This window comes from Mizuhopecten yessoensis, unplaced genomic scaffold, assembly GCF_002113885.1.
Source record: "Mizuhopecten yessoensis strain PY_sf001 unplaced genomic scaffold, ASM211388v2 scaffold10773, whole genome shotgun sequence".
Classification (NCBI taxonomy): domain Eukaryota; kingdom Metazoa; phylum Mollusca; class Bivalvia; order Pectinida; family Pectinidae; genus Mizuhopecten; species Mizuhopecten yessoensis.
This window is the reverse complement of record NW_018408714.1, coordinates 118,061-139,447: the sequence shown is the minus strand read 5'-3', so window position 1 is coordinate 139,447 and position 21,387 is coordinate 118,061. Positions and strand designations below refer to the sequence as shown.

The following is a 21,387-nucleotide window of genomic DNA, read 5'->3' as shown; positions in this document are numbered from 1 at the left end:
GTATNTTTCTATATTTAACAAACAGTACACTTATGTCAGGATGTACCTATTATAAGGAAAGTATATCCCGATATATACTCCGTGCACTCCGTCATCCCAAGATGTCCTTGTACACCAAATATGGATACTGCTGATGAAATAGCATAGAAGACATGCCCCGGACAAACTTTTTCAAAAGTAAAGGTCAATTATCATGTCATTGGTCAAAATGACCTAATTATTGCACTCAGCACTCCGTCATCCTAAGATGCACTTGTACACCAAATCTGGTTACTCCAGTTCAAAAATTATAGAAGATAAGCCCAGGACAAACATTTTCAAAAGTAAAGGTCAAAGGTCAAAGGTCAAGTCATATGTCACAGTGACCTTCTACTTGCACTCTGCCATCCCAAGATATCCTAGTTCACAAAGTCTGGTTACTCGAGGTGTAATAGTATAAAAGATATACCCCGGACAAACTTTTCGGACGAGAGGAGTGGAAACCTATAGTCCCTCCCCCTGGGAACTGGTGGGAGACAAATGACTTATTTATTACCAGATTATCATTTCCACCATGTGTGAATATTGGTCCGGAGTATCACTTCCACCATTTATCAATCTTCATCCGTGAGAATCACTTCCACCATTTATCAATCTTCATCTGTGAGTATCACTTCCACCATTTATCAATCTTCATCCGCACTTCCACCATTTATCAATCTTCATCCGTGAGTATCACTTCCACCATTTATCAATATTCATCCGTGTTATAACGAATGTAGTGTTTATGAAATGATCACTTAAATATTGAAGACTTGTAAAACCGTAGCTCTTCTATGCTTTCTTTTATATCATCCAAAGCCCTGCAACAAAAATAAATTACCAAATATATATGCAACACTAAACCAGTTTATTGAAAAGCCCTCTAAATCGACATGCCTGACCCGACCAGTAAATTAAAATTGAATTCATTTAGATCTGGATTTGATTTAGTTAATGGTTACTTCTGTTGGGATTTTTTGACAATTAAATTGTACACCAAAGAATCTCAGCTCACCACACACAAGAGACTTAGTAATCTACCCCTTTACTACTCCAAAGACGTACAAATCATGTACTCAGCTAGCCTTGCTTGAGGTTTCACTCAAAACAACGTAAACCCTGGGCTCCTATTAATGGAACCGTTTTCATGTTCAAACTTTTATCCTGTGCTCCAGCCAAATGGCATGTTCTGGTGATAATTGAAAAAAGAAAAATTCACATTTCGCCAACCATTTGGAAGAATTTTTGGAGAGACAAACGAAATTCACTTTCAAATTATACACTTGACTACTTGATCGTTGCATGACCTAAATGAGCCAAAATAAAGGTGGTTTGAGTACAGAATCCGTGCTTGAGGGCGAAAACAGTTTCAAGAATACAGGCCCTGATCTCCTATGCGGACTTATACAACTTATTTTCTATGTGAATTGTGGTACTCGTATTCAGTAAATTTCAGTTACTGTAATGTTTATATATAAATATAGGTATCCTAACACGTATACTGACCACGTTCAGTTAAAAAATGTAGTATACAATTACTGGGTTGTTTATATATACTAGCGGAAAAAGAATCTGTGCATGCCTAAAATGTGTTATAAAAATAAATGTGTATGACGTAGAACAACAAGGTTTTCAGGGACAATTTATTTGTTATTTATTAACAGTTGCATTCCATTTTCCACGTTATGGAATCAATAAGTTCCGCTCAGGAGTGACATAAACACAGCAGGGGTCAATACTGAGTTCACAAAGTTAATACCTCGTATGTTCACCATTTGCCTGAATGCAAGCCTGGCAATGTCGACGCATGGAGCCTATCAGACGGTTCAAGAATGCTTGTGGGATGGCATTCCAGATCTGTACCAACACTGCAGCCAAATCAGCCAATGTCACCGGTTGATTAGGTAATGCCTGGGGGGATACAGCAGGCCAGGGCAACACATCAACGTTCTGCTGGGCCAGAAAGTCCATAGCGACATGAGCTGTGTGTGGCTTGGCGTTGTCCTGTTGTAGCGTAATGCGACGTTGCTGCCCTTGAAGCGCGTTCAAATTCCCATTAACAACCACCAGAGGCGTTCTCCCATTGGCTGTGATGCCGCCCCAAATCATAACGCTGCCTCTGCCAAAAGAACGTCGTTGTACCACACACCCGTCACGGAAACGTTCTCCAACGCGACGATACACTCTGGAACGGCGGTCACTACTATCCAGGTGGATTCGCGACTCGTCCGCAAACAAAATTCCTGCCCAATCCCATCGAGTAAATCGCAGATGCCTTCTGCACCAGTCCAGACGTGATACACGATGACGTGGAAGAAGAACTGGGCGGATTGCAGGACGCCCACGGACGGATAGCTCGTTCACGCAATCGGTTCCGTACAGTTCTCGGGCTTATTGGTAGCAACCCAGGGATTATCCGTGCAGTTAAACTTGCGGTTTGGAAGCGACTTCTCAAATGGACAAGCCGAATATGGTTGTCCTGTTGACGTGACGTCACAAGTGGACGTCCAGCACGAGGTCGATCGCCAACGTGGCCAAACTGTTGATGTTGTCTCCACAAATCCCTGATTGTGTTTCGATGGACATGAAAACGTGTAGAGACAACGGCTTGGCCCATACCAGCTTGAAGCATACCAATAATCCGGAGGCGGTCATTTTCATTAGCCTCGGCATAGCATTAATCACAAATTAAAACGTAATAATGCTGTTTTTACTGTTCACTGGTCTCAACAGAGTGACCCAACGAGAAAAACGTGCAAACTGGTCAACGCCTATAGAGAGCAAACTGCACGGGAAAATCTATCAATGACACACGGATAGTGTGTATGTGTCATACTCGGTCATGTGTGTGAATTTTCATGTATATACATTTGGTAATACATGTTCTAGAACAATTCTCCGCATGCACAGTTTCTTTTTTCCACTAGTATATAATTATCGGTATATTAACACATATGCTGACCATGTTCAGTAAAGAATTGACATATTCTGATTCCTATACACAAAATCATAGCCAGGCGCAAATTAATCTGCTTGCAAACTTCAAATCAGAAAAGGAATGGAATGAATGAGGATGATGAAAAAAAAAATATGGTCACAATTTTACCAGTTTTGTTTTGATCACGTAGATTTGATCCAGGAGAAATCTTGGTGCATGTTGAGGGATGCATCATTGAGAGAAAAGGGGGAGTTAAAGATGTAAAAGGTCATACCTGTGAGATACCTTTTTGGGTGGGGCCTTTTTGAATACTTCAGGATACCATCTCCTAAAACAAAACAAATGTGAAAGTCATATGAATTGCACACATTATTCTAATTATGATATCATTATTTCAAAATTTTTCGTTCCATTACATTACTTTCTAGAAGTGATGTACCTCTGTGGTACACATAAAGGACGTCACAACATCCCAGTACACATTAAGAATGTCACGACTTCTGTGGTTCACATAAAAGACCTCACGACTTCTGTGGTTCACAAAAAGGACGTCACAACATCTGCAGTACACATTAAAGACGTCATAACGTCTGCAGTACACATTCAGGATGTAACAACTGCTGTGGTACACATTAAGGACATCACGACTTCTGTGGTACACATTTAGGACATCACAACCTTGATGGTACACATTGAGGATGACACAACATCTGCGGTACACATTAAGGAAGTCATAACATCTGCGGTACACATTAAGGACGTCACGACATCTGCAGTACACATAAATCATAAGGACGTCACAACCTTTAATGAACATGTACACATTAAGGACTTCACAACATCTGAGGTACACATTAAGGACGTAACATCATCTGTGGTACACATTTCGGTTGCCATTACTTCTGTGGTACACATTAAGGAAGTCACAACCTTTATGGTACACATTAAGGATGTTACATCATCTGTGGTACACATTTCGGTTGCCATTACTTCTGTGGTACACATTAAGGAAGTCACAACCTCTATGGTACACAACTAGGACGTAACATCATCTGTGGTACACATTTAGGTTGCCATTACTTCTGTGGTACACATTTAGGATGACACAACCTCTATGGTTCACATTAAGGATGTAACGGCTTCTGTGGTAAACATTTAGGTCGTAACGATTTCTGTGTCACCCATTAAGGATGTCACGGCTTCTGTGGTACACATTTAGGACGTAACGATTTCTGTGTCACACATTAAGGATGTCACGGCTTCTGTGGTACACATTTAGGACGTAACGGTTTCTGTGTTACACATTAAGGATGTCACGGCTTATGTGGTACACATTAAGGACGTCACGACTTCTGTGGTACACATTAAGGATGTCGCGGCTTCTGTGGTACACATTAAGGATGACACAACCTCTATGGTACACATTAAGGACATCACAACCTTGATGGTAAACATTTAGGACCTCACAAATTCTGTGTTACACATTTAGGACGTCATAACCTCAGTGGTACACATCAAGGAAGTCATGACTTCAGCGGTACACATTTAGAATGATGGAATCGAGTATGATGTTTTTCTGTACCGGATGTCTACTAATCTATTATCAAATATGTATAGAGGAATATCTAACATTCACAAGTATAACGTATTCATTTACCAACATCAATGTATGTTATATATGTTAATAATTTCATGCATATGCCAATAAAGAAGTTTAGTTCATATTTTAGATGACCATTATCGATTCAAAAACATAAGATAGAATCTTATTTCCATGAGCTTTTCAGATCAGACTTTTAGGCACCAAAAGCATACATGTACCCTGAACATTTGGAAAGTAGTTGTGAAATGTATTTATTGACAACTTTATATCCGAGATGATTGACATTCACAATAAATTTTACAATTTTGTTACATGTGACGAGAGATAATCACATCGAAGTAAAATATGAAATTGTCTTTCAATGACTAGTCATATTTTGACAAACTGTTTTAAAAACAAACCCTTGATGTAATGACTTGTTCTTGTATGTGGGTATGCGTTTTAACCAGAAAAACATACCAGCAAAAGATATGTTATATAGAAATTTATCAAAAAGTAACATAACATAGTTACAAGTAATATCAAACCAGGATCAATTTTACTGCAATGACTTAAAACAGTTTTCGCCTCAATGAATTTATTTGCCATATTGGAAACATAAAAGTAGATTTTGTTTCTTATCCCATTACTACTAGACTTTGCTAATAAGATTATTTTTATTACCAACAAACCTTCTGTTAAGTAAAGTTTGATTTTAAGTAAACAGAGTATACCAAGGACTACATATATTACACTTCGTATGTCACGACCAACACACAATGTCCAAGATCAACAGTAATCTTACCGACAGATTTCCTTGACCGAGGTGACATCCACAATTCTGTAATGGAGATGCGCCATGAAATGAGGCATGAATTTGTCCAGGAAGACTTTGTCTGCGTGTACGGAGTTGCCTGATAGTATGGCTGACTTTGAAACAGTGTATTGCTGTACAAATTGTAACATCTGTTGTTCTGCTGACTCTAACGATACGTTGCTCTTCCTCACAGCTTCCGTCAGACCAGACTGTAAGTATAGTAAGGACAAAATAAGCCTGTTAGCTCTCATATCTGTTCATTGTTGTTGAACATACCATATACATAAAGGTACTGTTATTTTTAGAGTTGACAATGAAGTCTTTTTAGGTGTAGAAAATGTTGCTGTGTAAAACATTTTTATCTAAACAAGAGGCCCAAAGGGGCTGAAGTTTTTTTTATCAAAACAAGAGGCCCAAAGGGGCTGAAGGTTCCAATTTTTATCAAAACAAGAGTCCCAAAGGGGCTGAAGATACTAACAAGATTAATGTGGTCTTTCTTTGTGAACTCTGTTGCACTTAATGCCAATAAGCTACAAGCCAAATATCATTATCCGATGAGTTTGTTCTAAATTTCCTCAGAGGAAGTCATTTGAGTATACCCTTATGACCTTAACAACATGTAAAGATTACTTCCTTTCACAAACTTTGCAGTTCATCCTTCAGGCAAGTTATGTATACAGGCCAACAGAGTATCATGACTCTTAGACTTTTTGGCTATTTAGACAAAAACATTTGGGTTTTTAAACTAGTATGACCCCTGTAACCTTGAATCATATCCAACGTTACTTCTTTTCTCACACGTTGCTGCATTCCGTGTTAACAAGCCACAGCTGGGGTTGTTGTTTTGCAATTTGGCTGGTCAATACATTAATTGCAGAAATACAATCCGCAGAATAATATAATATTAGCGTAAAAGGAGCCGCAATAATAAGGTTCATTACCATCATGTCGCCATGAAAGAGTGTGCATGTGGTTTTGATAGTTCATATCAATAAAGAGTATTGATATTTAAAAATGGTTATTTCACACATCTAACTGTTTGGTTGATGATTTATCTTACAACATACACGAGCTTATTGTTACTCAATATGCTGTAATAAAGCGTATCAATTTGACTATTCGACACTATAAATGCTGAGTGTCCCATCTCTGTGCTAAGATACCAATTATTATCTCACTGGCTGTGCTATAAACGAGCATACAATTCATTTTTGTATATATATACTTAACAACTGCAACATTGATAAAATATTTTAAAATTTCAAAACTATGGAGAACTGATGATCGAGTCTTATTGATGCCTTTAACATAATAGATGTGTATTTCTAATGAGTTGACTTTTTAAAAAGATTTAAAATGTCATTTTTACCAACAAAATATCAGAAATTTTCCATTTGAGAAAAACGTATATCTTCACAACAGTATCATGCTTCACATTCCAGGTGCAAACATCTTTGTGTTGTGTCACGACACAATTTTGTTTATTTTATTTTCTAGTTTGTTGGTACATGTAGGTGGTGGGATTGCCGACATTAACAGTTCACCTGTATACCTGTCCATGGTGCTGTTTACACCAATCACCCATGCTTTCCAACACACTGTCAGGCTGGTTAATGATCAGATTCGGTCCCTGTAAACATAAAACACTATTATAATATTATCATTAATCTGTCTATCTTGATATGCCTTTCATCACCATCATTAATCTGTCTATCTTGATATGCCTTTCATCACCTCGTTTGTTAAAGAAAAGTTATCCATCTTTCCAACATTACTAATAATTTTTTCGTACATCAACTAGAAATTTGGTTTTTAATGCAAGACAGTTAAGTTGGGTCTAATTTTTGACATTGAGAGCTCTCCTCCCTTCTCAAATATATATCACATTTTTACCAAAAGTCGATCTAAACCCCTTAAACAAGTAAAGTTACTCTGAACAGCTTAGTTTAGGTCCTAATACAGCTGTAACAAATTCCCAGGTCCCTGTGATAAATATAACTGCACCACAGTCGGGCCAAGATACTTCTGGTGATTGGGTAGCTCAGTAGGTTAGAGCAACAACAGTATAACAAATATCATTGTTCAAATCTGATCTACACCCCGCTGAATCTTCACACTTAGAACACTGTTGTTGATTACATGTTGTTTATTTCATAAAAGTCCCGCACGCTATGGTTTGTCTTTACAGAAAAGATTTATCAAAACTATAGTCATTTCAGAAATAAAAAAGTATACATGGTATTACGCTTTCCTAACTTGCAATTAATCTTATTTTGAAATTCAAGGAATATGGCGCATATGGGTAATACTCCTTCATTTGGGGAACAGTTACCCATTTGAGTAACAATTTTATTACTGAAATGGGGAATAAAGTGAAAGTTCTTTTACATGTATTATATTTTGTACATTAAAACATAAAAGGGCATCATTCTTTCAACATAATCATAATAGCACACAGAAAAAAATCATGCTTACCCGTCACGTTTGCATGCACTGAATGGTCCCATTGCCTACACATTGAAGTCAATGGAGAACAAAGTCAGTGATATGGTTTGTCATTTTCACAAAAAGTTAGACACAAGAATTGATAATTTTTTGTGCACAAATGTACTTCATTGTGTTATTTATTGAATTTAGTTGAAAGAAATGTTCTCGGATGGGAACCGTTAGCTGTCAGGAGAGCTAGGGCTAGGGCAACATTATTGTACAAAATCATCAATAATGTTGTGGGAGTCGAGTTTAGCCAAAAGATCTGTCAGGTAGACCTATGCAAGGACCTGTGGAGCCACTAGCAGCAGCTGAAGGCAAATACAGGTCAAGACAGACATCTACCAAAACTCCCTCCTCCCTCGTACCATCACTACCTGGAACAAAATCTTCAGTGAGATTAAGGCCCCAGCTACAGTGGAGAGCTTCCTGTCCTCATTACGACCAGAGGACCTCACAGGGAGGCACCACTGAGACCAATAACCTCGTTTTTAACCAGTTTTTATCCATAGCTACTATTGGCATCAATAGTTAAAGCTTTAAAATTGTCATTAAAAAAAATGATGAAGGATGATGATGATGATGATGATGATGATGATGAAAAATGCTTTTTTTTGCTCAAAATGTTTAAAAGAACTTTGTGTGTTTTTCTTTCATTTTATTCCCCATTTCAGTAATAAAATTGTTACTCAAATGGGTAACTGTTACCCAAATGCAGGATTATTACCTATATGCGCCGTTGTGCCCAACCTGCTCAAGGTCACAAGTGTTCAACATGTTTAAAACTCTACAAATCATTTGGTATAAGAATGAGTCCCATTTGAATGAAAAATAAAACTGTATTGCTCACCTGGATATCTAATCAATCGGGGGAAAATATTCTCCAAATGAGATCCAAGGGAATATGCCTGACCCCAAGGCCAATCCTTGTAGAATATCTGTATTAGATTTTTCATCCCAAGCAATTTTATGTATGGTTATGGGGTGGGGATCTCAACCATTTCCAAGTAATAATCCCTTAGCTCCGGGAGTCAGCCCCACAATTTGTACAATTTTGAATCCCTGCCTCCCATGAATGCTTCCGGCCAAATATGATCGATATCCATGGCATAGTTCTACAGAAGAAGTCGTTTATAGCAATATAGCCAAATTGCCCCCCTTTGACCCCGCCCTCAGCCCCCTGGGGGTTCAGCCCCACCATTTGTGCAATTTTGAATCCCCACCACCTAGGGATGCTTTCAGTTAAATATGGTTGATATCCATCTCTTAGTTCCAGAGAAGTCGCTTAAAAAAATATAGCAAAATAACCCTTTTTTGGCTCCGCCCCTCAGCCCCCTGGGGGGTCAGCCACACCATTTGTACACAATTTTGAATCCCTGCCTCCCATGAATGCTTTTGATTAAATATGATTGATATCCATGCTGTTCAAAGCTCTACAGAAAAAGTCGTTTGTAGCAATATAGCCAAATTACCCCCTTTTAGCCCCAACCCTCAGCCCCATGGGGGGTCAGCCCAACAATTTGTACAATTTTGAATCCCTGCCTCCCATGAATGCTTTTGATTAAATATGATTGATATGCATGCTGTTCAAAGCTCTACAGAAAAAGTCGTTCGTAGCCATATAGCCAAATTACCCCCTTTTAGCCCCAACCCTCAGCCCCATGGGGGGTCAGCCCAACAATTTGTACAATTTTTAATCCCCACCACCTAGGGATGCTTCCTGTTTAATTTAGTTAAATTCCGCTCAGTGGTTAAGAAGAAGAAGTCGTTTAAAGAAATCGTTGACGGACGGACAACGGACGGACGATGGACGGCACAGTATAACATAAGCTCACCTTGGTCCTTCGGACCCGGTGAGCTAACCAGGAAAACTGGAACTTTGATTTCAATACCTGCTCATTTAAAACTGAAGCATATATCTAGTTTAGTGTAGACCTTCATAATAATAAGTTTTTATATAAAACTTATAAAGGTTTTTCCTACATTTTTATCATTAGGTTTCCAATGTAATGTTAAAAAGCCAGCTGGGGTACCAACCTCTGCCACTATGTCCAGGTTTCCACTGGTTACCAGACATGCCATTTCTAAAATATGATCCTTCTTTATGTCCAGTCCAGACATCTGTGGGAATAACACAATATGTATATGTAGAGTCAGTCAATAAATATAACCAACAACCTGATTGAATATGTCTAAGAATAAAAGGAATGGTAATATTATATTACATTAACCATTAAATGTACAGCAGTGTCGATCGTCCCCCTTCAGGCCTTTACAATTGTCAGTTTGTAACCTACCTGCTGTCAAGCCTCGACTCAAGGGGCTAAAGCGTCTCTGCCTCTGTTTATTACCTACCTCTAAATCAACCCAAACCAAACGTTCCTCCTTGTTGTCCGCCATTGCCTGTCTGTGTGATTCACGTGCACGAAAGCAGCTTAACAACGAGAAGCGTCCGATGACAAGACAGCTGATCTTCCGTTCAGCACACGTGTACGTTGGCGGGAGTTGGAGTCAAACAACAACAATACAAGGGAGATTACTTAGTTTACTTGCGGTATGGTGGCACACAACAAAAATACAGAATTGTCCTATCATGAGTGCCCATGGAAGGATATATAGTACTTATATTAATAACCGGCCTCCTCTGCCTGGCAATACACATGTCTCGTCGTCAGAAAGTACGTACTTATCGCAGATAATGGAAGGAATGAGCGTCCAGAGAGGTTTTCGCGCGCCTAGAAAAGGGTAACACTTGTACATAACAATTAAGTAAACTCAGACAAGTAGCTATAGAAACCTTTAACATTTTAAATGTACAAAACCCCTGTTATTTACAGGATTTTATTCATGTAAAAACATCATCTTATAATTTCAGTAAAATTTTAGAAGTCCCTAGAAGCAAAACAGTGAAGTATGGGACAAATAGTTTTAGTTTTTTAGCTGCCTCTACATGGAACTCCCTGCCAAAGCATGTCAGACTATCTACTTCTTTTAATGATTTTAGGAAAATAACAAAAACTTGGAATGGTCAGAGACGTATATAACACAGCTTTATATATACGTCTCTGGAATGGTGAAAGTTGCCACTGTGTGATGTGCCGACGAGTTCCCTCCCTTCGCTGCCTTTGCTGTTTTATCCATTTTTTTTAGTTTAAACATATTTTATTGCCAAGCAAATGGATTGGGCACACGTTATCAAACTTATATTAAGGCCTTTCCCAGCAAATTACAAGCATATATTTACAATAGTACAAGATGGCAGACTTAATTAATATACATATATGCTTTAATTTATATATATAAAAAAAGCATATCGGACCATGTGGTTGTTTTTTCTCCATTCTGCTTCAATGCTTTTAGTTAGTCATTATGTTTGTAAACTGTGCCGGTATTTTATAATTTGTATGCGCTATTTTTGTTGCTTTGCTTTTATTTTGTGTAAATTGTATGTGCTGCTTATAATACATCGTTTTATTTCTTGTAATTTCAATTCAAATCTGGTTTGTATGTTTTCTATGCAATCTGTGCTATTTATATATGTTTGTATATATNCTGTAATTATGTAATTTGTTGAAGGCATTGTGTGATAAGTGTGTTTTTCCAGAATGTTTTAAGTTATCTAGGAATTTATAATTAACCATGATCATCAAGGATGGGGCACTGTAGCCACCTAGCTTGTTTTGACTGTTTGCGAATGTATGTGCCAAAAGTTATTATCCTGAAATTTTCTGTTTGGAATCACGCTACCCATCTTTTATATGTTTAACCAGGGACGTATAATGATATATACTATCCCTGGTTTAACAATGTGTGTGTTTTTAACAGGGTCATAGATTTGCATGCTTGTTATGTTTAATATAATGCTACCTCCGTTTTTATTTGTTATATAGTCGGTTGTAAAAGCCTTCCATAGGCTTGTGTTGTATTGTTTAACCATATACCGACATTTAAATAAAATGTATTTGACTTTATTATTATTCTCTTTATTTCCTCCAATCTGAAGATTACATTTAAACAGAATAATGCGCACATATTTACATTACAAAAAAAAAATCATATTGAATACACATAAGCACCAAATAACATACATGACATATACAGACTCAATTACATTGAAGTCATACATTCAATAAATATCATTAATAAGTGTATATATGATGAGGTAATACATACATATCATATTAAACATTCATATTATTTTTTATATTTATTTTATTTATATTAATCTTTATCAGGATGTGAGATTATATCTACACACTACCGGTAGTATAACTTGTGCATCTTTTCGACAGCTGCTACTGATTTCAATCTAAATTCATTCATGTCTAATACATTTAATTCGTAAGTCATTTGTCCCCCAATTAAAATATGAATTAATTCGTGATCTGTCAGAGAGTGTATGTACGCACTCAGCAGAATACCAGTATCACTAATGTTTGCGATAGAGCACCACAACTTGTCCTTTAGGTGTTCAGTATAGCTACACTTTAATATGATATGAGTTAATATATCTTGGTAAATAATACCACATCTATGACATAGCTCTTTGGCTTTACCAGTACGAATATTTACTATTAATTTCGTAACATATAAAATAGAATCTTTAAACTCCGGGAATTTCATTGCCAGTTTCCATAGTATATGTGGTTGCAATATATTGTGAACCATTACAAATCGGTTAAAATCACTATCATTTGACATTCGTTCTTTCCAATCAGGTTCCTCTTTCAACAACACAGATTTATTCACAATTATTTTCCATGGCCGTTTTAATGGGAATACACTCGTTCGAATATACTTGTTCAACATATTATAAAGATTGTACTTTTAAAAAATTCTCAAAATATCATTTAAAAGTCCAAAATGGTCACCAGATCTGTTCAGCATTGATGCGTATAGTCTTCTTAAAAATATACGTGATGACAATGTATTTTTATCTAAATAACACAACCTTCCAAAAAACAACAATTTTCTTATATCTATATAACTTGACTTGCCTAGGAATGCTTATGATTAATACAATATACGTACCCTTATCTAACTACATGCAAAGTTTAATTCGATCGTCGATATACACTTAGTTTGTTGATTGTTTTTCCTTGGTAAATGATTGGAATGAGGATTATATTTGAACGTTAGTTTGTAAAAGATGTGGATTAATTGGGTAATTTCCCTTTAGTTCAGCGGTAGAGCATCGGGCTGGAGAGCCAAGGATCGCGGGTTCGAGCCCCAGCGACAGCACTATCTGTATCGGTGCCTTTGACCCTCCCACGTTCAAGGTAGGAGAACCCTTGGCGGGGAGTCAAAGAACCTGGGTCGGTGTTTGAAAAAAGGGGGGAATAGTGTAAAAGATGTGGATTAATTCACCCTTTCACATCGTTGTTAGCAGCGCGCTTGCTATACAAATTCAGCCAATCAGAGCGCGAGTTCTGATTTTACAAGTCATATATATACTTCTGGTTTGTTTCAGCATTTTATGAGTGAGTTGGGACCATCAGAAGAATACCCCGATCCTTTGCCAGCTAATTGAGGAGAAATAAAAAGTGCCGCCTTCATTGGAGACTCCGGCATTCTGTTGGGTGAGTTAATTTGACCAAGAAAACTGCTAAGGAATCTGCTCTTATAATGAACATTTCAAATTGTGACCATAATAGTATTTTATGTATCAGTACATTTGTACATTTGTAATTATGATCAGTGCTATAGATTTTCCAAGTGGAAAGTATTGTCCTGACAGGAAATATGTTGCAGTGAATCAGATAAGCTATAATCAATTAATTTCCTTATACCTTGGTGTTTAAACATTTTGATAAACAAATTGTTATTCCCAAAATGTAAAGTATGCATACATACAAATTGAAATAGACATTCTAAAGTAAGATTTTTTATATAAATTAATCCAGGGCATGAAGTTATACTGTAAGTGATTGATTTTATTGAAAGATGTATCCCTTTCTAGTTTCTAACCAATGATTCTTTGTTGGGGTTTTTTCAACCCATTCTCCACCATGTCTTAACGTTGTGATATCAAAAGAGGAATACATTGAGATTATATTGTAAATAATTATGGTTTCACCTAAATTGTTCAGTCTTGAAAACCCATAATAAAATAAATCTTCATTTCTTTATTATCAAGACACAGCACTGAACTGAGCAATGATATGGAGGATCCCCAGCCCACTTCAGTCCCAGTACAGACAGTACTGGCCATGTAGCAGCAACACAGCATGAACATGATCTTGTACAAACTGATGTCCAAGGTATAGATATGCTTTAGTATAAAGCTGAGATAAATTTTGAAAACGAAAAGATACCAAAATATCATTTTATCTAAAAAACCAGAAACTGAACTATGCACTATACATCAAACTCATTTGACATGTAATCTTCATATGTTTATAGTCCTAGAACACTTATGGTATTGTTGTGTACAATTTCAATTGTATTGGTTTTCATTAAATATTTAATACCAGTTTTAACTGGAACAAAATACAGTGAACCCCTGATTATTCAGACACTTTACACATAATGCTGTAATCCCATGTGTTATGAACATAATAGTATATGACCTGTGTATTTAACTATTGACAGACTGTTTTTCTGTAATCTTACCAGTATGTTATATCCCAGTGGATGTCAGGTTAGACAGGTGTCACTATATACGTGTATAACTAATATCAATTAATACAATTTTTAGAGACTAGGAATTGCAAACCAATATATTTTAAAGGCATCAAGTTCTAATGTGAAATTGTGGCAATATCAAAGTATGTGTGTACATTATTATTGGGTTTGCTCAGTTGGTGTGATTTAGGTAAAGCTATATGGTATACCTTATCTGTTGAGGTATGGTAAAGCATGAAACTTGTAGAAAAGTGACAGCTGAAGTAATATTTTGGTCATAAATGGAATATCAGGATAAATTCTCTCAACAAACAGTTCTTTTGTTGTGAACACAACAAGGTCACACCATGGAGCACCTGTGACTAGCAGTTGTCCCTGTATTTGAACATAGTAGTTGTGTTTTCTGTTCATTTTGACAACATTGTTTTCATAACTCAGTACAAAATTCTGGATTACATTGCAAGCTTCAGTAATACTCATCTGCCTTGCTACAAAGGGACATTTTATTTCCACAATACCAGTCTCCCCTTTGTCACATACTTTACCATCAGGTGTGGCGGCTAGATGGGGAAATTCATTGTTTATCACTAACCCACAATCATGAACATGTATGTTTTGGACAGACTTTTGACTGACATATTTTTCTCTGGCAATTTTTTCCCTACTAATACCATAATCTGTTGCTACAGAAGAGAATGTCTTTATTGTAAACAAATCTCTTAGCATAGCATCAGTAGGACCTTTCTTTCTATTTACAACTTTGAACATCTGAGATGCTGTAAGTCTTTTCTCTCTGAGTCTCTTCCATAGGCTGTTGGTACTTTGGGACCGTGTTGCCTTTTCCAACATTGCAACCTTTGACATTTCCACCAAATCTTGGTAACAAGGTGGCAACCTAACTTTTACTGGTTGGGTATAAATCATTTCTCAGCAAGACATGACATTGCCATTGTTAAAAGCAATGTCATTCTTCTGAGACTGAAAATAAAATAAAATCAGCTGAATTTGATTTATTTATAGAACTTTTTTTCAGGAACATCTTTGGAACTGCTATCAGCAGCAGCTGAAATCAAGAGGCTACAACAACAAGTTCATCAGTCTGAAGTCTTATTCAATGAATACAGAGTGTGGTATGAACAACATGAAGCTACATTGGGAAATCCTGTAAGTGATGACAAACCCAAACCACTGACTGTTCAGGAGATTTTAAAGGAGGAATCACAGATTCAAGGATTATTTGAATATTATACAGGATTCAAATTCTCAACATTCCAGGCCCTACTTGACTTTCTCACTATTCAGGCCCCACAACACCATAATAACAGGAAAGACATAGTTAACATGGAGTGCGAGGATAAACTGTTGTTAACATTGATGAGACTGCGACACAATTTTGGTCTTAAAGATCAGGCTTTTAGATTTGCTATCTCCACGCAAGCAGTGATTTGCAGAACAGGATGCAAACCTCTGGCATACCGTGAAACGTTGTAAGTTCGCAAGTCCCTGTCGCAGATGGAAGAAACTTGTAAACTAGGCCTGCTGCACATCAGATCTTGTCACTCTTAGATATTGAAGAATGGAGGAAGGGTAATACTATATAATTTTGGGAATGGGGCATAGGGTAATAATGTACTGATGATTTGTTATCAACACAGAATTAATGATTTGTCCTTAAAAAGAGGACAAAAGGGAGGGATAAATGTCTATGTAAATTGTTATGTCTTTATGTAAGCTGCTATTCACTTCATTTGCAGAACTTGGATGAATGCATTAAAGGAATAATTAAATATAATTTATATGACTAATGTTTTAGACTTTTTATTTCTTCACTGTAAACAGTACATTTAGGAACAAATATTTAGGGCCTACTCCCTTGTTTTTTATTGGATGTAATCGCACAGTACAGCAACGTTTACAGATGTCGGAGATGACTGTTAACGTTATCAATGTCCGCCTTTTGTTATATATGATTTTTACATTTTGAATGACTCATTGACTGCCATGATTGTACGTTAGGCCTGCACTACAGTCTGTAGTTTAGGGTACACACATATATATAGGGGGTTCATATATATATATATGATCATATTGCTATAGGTAAGATTACACACATAAACAGTTTAACACCAGCTTGTCATACTTGCCAACTTTTTAAAATGTCCATCAGGGAGATTAAAACAAATGTATTTATGTACTGTACACCCTAAGGAAATGGCATCTTTTGAGCTGTTCTTTCAGATGAAATTTTAGCATTCTTCTCTTGGCCTAGCACCCACTATCACATGACTTGATCATGATCTTCAAATAAATGAAGGTGGTCATTACCGGTTAGACGATTTACAGGAACGGGCAGAAACGGACAGAAACGGGCAGGAACTTGCAGAAATCTATTAATTATTATATACATTAATGAATATATATATTAGATTCATTAAAGTATCATGATCGCGTATAAGATATAGTTGATAAAAGGATTGCAATTACATGATCGGGGCAGAATCGGACTAAATTATATATATACATTTATGTCGATATTACTTATGATACCTACATTTATAGTATCATATATTTTTTGTCGGGTATAAGATATATTTGATAAAAGAATTGCAAGGAATTAAGAGTATTGCTTATTGATATGGATCGGGGCAGGATCGGACTCATTCCTTCATTCTCTCTTTCTTTTAACTTTGTGGTTAATCAGTACAGACATAATGGGGAGACTGATATTTATCTATTTCCGTATCAATTCATTACATTGATCAACAATAAAATAAACACACCTTGAAACATATTATCGACACTATAAAATGAGCCATTCACTATTAAATTATTAGAGTTGAGTTGCATGCAATCATACACCGGTAGAGTATCTCATAATCTATATTAAATGAAATGTAAAATCATAAAATTAACCATCTCTTTCCTAAAACGTATTCGTTTAATCATATAAACATATACATGCGACTCAAGCAGTTAGAAATATAATAATCAGTCTCACTATATTAATTCTATTCATGTCATAAAATGGTGTTATTAAGATCATATGTATAAATTTAACAGGAAATATTTAGAAAATTTGAAATTACTTTTCAAAAATGTTAGTTATTCAATTTTGTTAAACATAACAGTATCAATTATATAACAATGCTGGAGAAGAACCTTCAGTTAAATTAGATACTCAAATACTATGAAATTCAAAAAGTATATGGATTGTATATGATTCGAAGTCCTTTCAATTATCGATATACATGCATATAGTATGTATAAATATAGATTTGTTCCAATATATTCTAAAGATACATGCTTGTGAAAAGTAAATCTACTCATACTAAATACTCGTCGAATTTATTTAATCAAATTTAAGTCTTGAAAAACATCAAGTTATATGAATGCATAACCACGGACTTTATCCAATTCCGTGTACAATATCTAATTTTAATTATAAAACATTATATCAACATGTATGTAAGTCCCAGGTATTGTTTATTTAGGTGGATTACAATGTTATAACAGCTTTTTCTCAGAAGTTAATTTAATAAATTGGTTTAGTGATAAAGATACTAAAAATTGTGCAACTGACTGCGATGAGCAACGTTTTACTTTTACGGGAGAAGGTTTTGAAAAGTTTTAACAATTTGTGACCACTACCTTGTACTATATGGTATAAAATGTACATATATGTCTATTGTCGCTATCACATTGTTGTAGTACAATTGTTGAGGAGAGGGCTTTAATAAGTTGTAATAACTTGTGCCCAATCCTCTTGTTTGAATTTAGAAGCAATAAAATATGTTTTAATTAAAATGAAATATGTTGAACGAAAAAAGAATCTCAACGATTCCCAACCACTTGTACGGACCAAGTCCCGCCTGATATTGAAAGCGAAGTTGATTGGCACACGAGAAGTCTCTGACGAGACAGAGCTTACCAGACACATAGGAAATGTTCAAAGGAAATGTGTTCTATTTTGATGCACGTTCATATAAGACCAGAGAATACAAATTTGAAACGTTTTATTGTGGAAAAACGTCTGCGTTGCTGTCCGGTGAGGTACCATTGAATAATCTGTTCTTGACGTTTTACAATTATGAGTTTAGCTGGTGAATTCATTTTCTCAGCTTCATCAGGCAAGATAATCATATATGTGTAATTAACCAATCTAAATTGTCAACTCGGCACGCCACGCCAATATTCATAAGCCAACAAATCAGGGATTATACGTCCCTGAACAAATTAACCATTTAGCTTATGTGTCCACAGGAGGGCGGGGTCACTGATAAGGTGGGGTACTTACCTGGAACGATGATTGGCTTGTGTCGCAAGGGGATTGATGGCTAAAAAAANGCGGGTTGCTATGCCTATTTCCCCAAAGTTATGTTACGCTAGTGCGCGCATCCAACCGTGCACTGTTATGACGCGTCATCAGGTATTCTTATACAGGTATACGTAGCTATATCGAAATCCTGTGTCTAAGAATAGATTATTGTAAACAGACGAATTTAAGGCCATGGGTATTAATACATGCGTTTAACGATACAGGCTCAACACAATGCTTATTTCACGTTTTTTATATTGATTTATAACAAATTATACGCTTTTATGTAATACAAGATCGTGCAATCTATACGAAACAGTTTTGAACGGATTTAAGTTTCATGTTCGGTAAATCGGTAACATTCAGAATGAGTTCTGAAAAGTATCCGGTCTCGGGCGATAATCCGCATGTCGCACTAAATAGTAACGAAATTATTACTAACAAAACTGATAAATCAATAGGTATGTTATTAAAATGTAAACAAAATTTTCCATCGATTTGAAAAACAAAATATTGCTTTATCAAGGAAAATGATCACATGCCTAAATATTTAAAAAAGAAAAAGAAAAAAAACCTGACGGAGGATTCGAACCTGCACCGTTTATTTTTTATTCACAAGTAAACTGCGTTACACATTCGGCTACATAGAACATATAGATATTGGCAATAACAAACTGATTTAACTCTAGAAACACCTGTCGCAGTTTAGAGAAACTTGATCAGCCCTGTTTTTCATTATTTGAGCACTTTCCCAAAGGAGGACCACTTTTCCGTAATACGATTTGTTTTTGCATATTACATCACGGTCACAAAAAGTTTATTCAAAAGTTGGTCCTCAGATGGGAAAGTGTTGAAAGTATTTTTTTTAGTCCGGGAAACCCCATCACTTTCATAGATATAGTGTAAATGGCTATATTTGCAGTATCATATTAGCAATACATAATTTCTCAGCAGGTTAAAAATTCATATTCAATTGGTTCTATATCTTTTGTATGCATTTTTGATACACGAAATGTTTTATTCCCTAATTTGTTTTCCCGTTTCATAAATGCCGCCTTAGGGAAATATGGGCAGTTTTCCGCCATACCTCTTTGTTGACAGAGTCATCAATGTACGTTTGTGTTAGAACAAGAAGTCTGTTGTCTACTATTACGGAATTAGATAATCGGTTTTGACAACATCGGCCTTTGAAAATTGAAACTTAAAGCGTTTCACCGTTTTTCTTTCTACGATACATATACATATATGATTAATATACAGTATTGTTTTTCTATAACAGATAAGGCCTATGTGGTCAAACAATCCAACATATGGACTTCAATATTTATTTACGTAAAACACGTATTTCAATTAACTTATATTTACATATAGAATAATATTTAATTTTCAGACTGATGTCACTTTTTTGAGTTGGAAAATTGCGTATTTTCTTTGAAAGATACTTAGAAGTTGCCTTTGATTGAACTGTTAACCGTTCACATCGTCTGCACATAATAAGTACAAGAACAAAGGATTAATATAATCTTAATTAATATTTTTTTCTGATCGTAGTCGTGATGGGATGGTAATCTACACATTAACACCAATTCATTCACTCAAAATATATTCATGCTATTTATTAAGAGTTGAGTATAAGTTATGAAGTTATTAAAATTTGGTTATCATAATGTCATTTCCAATGTTTCATGTGTTATGACATCCCAATAACAATGTCATATATATAAATGAGAAAATAACCCAGATACATATTTATTATATATGTAATATATAATTCCTTGAACAACCTTTTTTGATAGAATAAAACAGAGACATATATTGAAACCTCGGCCTGGCAATTTATATATATATATATATATATAGTTTAGTCCGATCCTGCCCCGTTCCTGTAATTGCAATTCTTTTATCAAACATATTTTATACCCGATAAAAAACATATGATACTATAAATGTAGGTATCATAAGTAATATCGACATAAATGTATATATATAATTTAGTCCGATTCTGCCCCGATCATGTAATTGCAATCCTTTTATCAAATGTATATTAAACCCGATAATGATACTTAAACATATCTAAAATATATAACTTATACCCGATAAAAAAATATAAATACATATATATATATAATTTAGTCCGATTCTGCCCCGATCATGTAATTGCATTTTTTTTTTATCAAATATACCTTATACCCGATAATGATAATTAAATATATACAATAAATGTATAAATAAGTCCGATACTGCCCTGTTTCTGTCCGTTCCTGTAATTCGTCACCCGTTTCTGTCCGTTCCTGTAAACCGTCGCCCGTTCCTGCCCGATCCAATATACTGTAATACAATCAGCCACCCTTTACACATGTACCGTCTACACTGTGTACTGTAATACAATCAGCCACCCTTTACACATGTACCGTCTACACTGTGTACTGTAATACAATCAGCCACCCTTTACACACGTACCGTCTACACTGTGTACTGTAATACAATCAGCCACCCTTTACACACGTACCGTCTACACTGTGTACTGTAATACAATCAGCCACCCTTTACACACGTACCGTCTACACTGTGTACTGTAATACAATCAGCCACCCTTTACACAC

General features: G+C 35.8%; 2 protein-coding genes across 2 annotated transcripts; one reads left to right on the top strand and one right to left on the bottom strand.

The window, feature by feature from the left end:
* Positions 1 to 22: 22 nt before the first annotated feature.
* LOC110462374 (oligoribonuclease, mitochondrial-like) lies at positions 23 to 10,307 on the bottom strand. Its single transcript, XM_021516309.1, has 6 exons — positions 10,201 to 10,307; positions 9,883 to 9,966; positions 6,911 to 6,988; positions 5,347 to 5,567; positions 3,234 to 3,287; positions 23 to 842 (listed from the first exon to the last, which is right to left on the bottom strand). Exons 1-6 carry the CDS (start codon positions 10,243 to 10,245, stop codon positions 776 to 778), a joined length of 549 nt encoding a protein of 182 aa, XP_021371984.1. The 5' UTR covers positions 10,246 to 10,307; the 3' UTR covers positions 23 to 775.
* Positions 10,308 to 13,751: 3,444 nt separating this feature from the next.
* Positions 13,752 to 15,960, top strand: LOC110462371. Its single transcript, XM_021516303.1, has 3 exons — positions 13,752 to 13,764; positions 14,022 to 14,105; positions 15,503 to 15,960. The coding sequence occupies exons 1-3, from the start codon at positions 13,752 to 13,754 to the stop codon at positions 15,958 to 15,960; spliced, it is 555 nt and encodes a 184-aa protein (XP_021371978.1).
* The last annotated feature ends 5,427 nt before the right edge of the window (positions 15,961 to 21,387 follow it).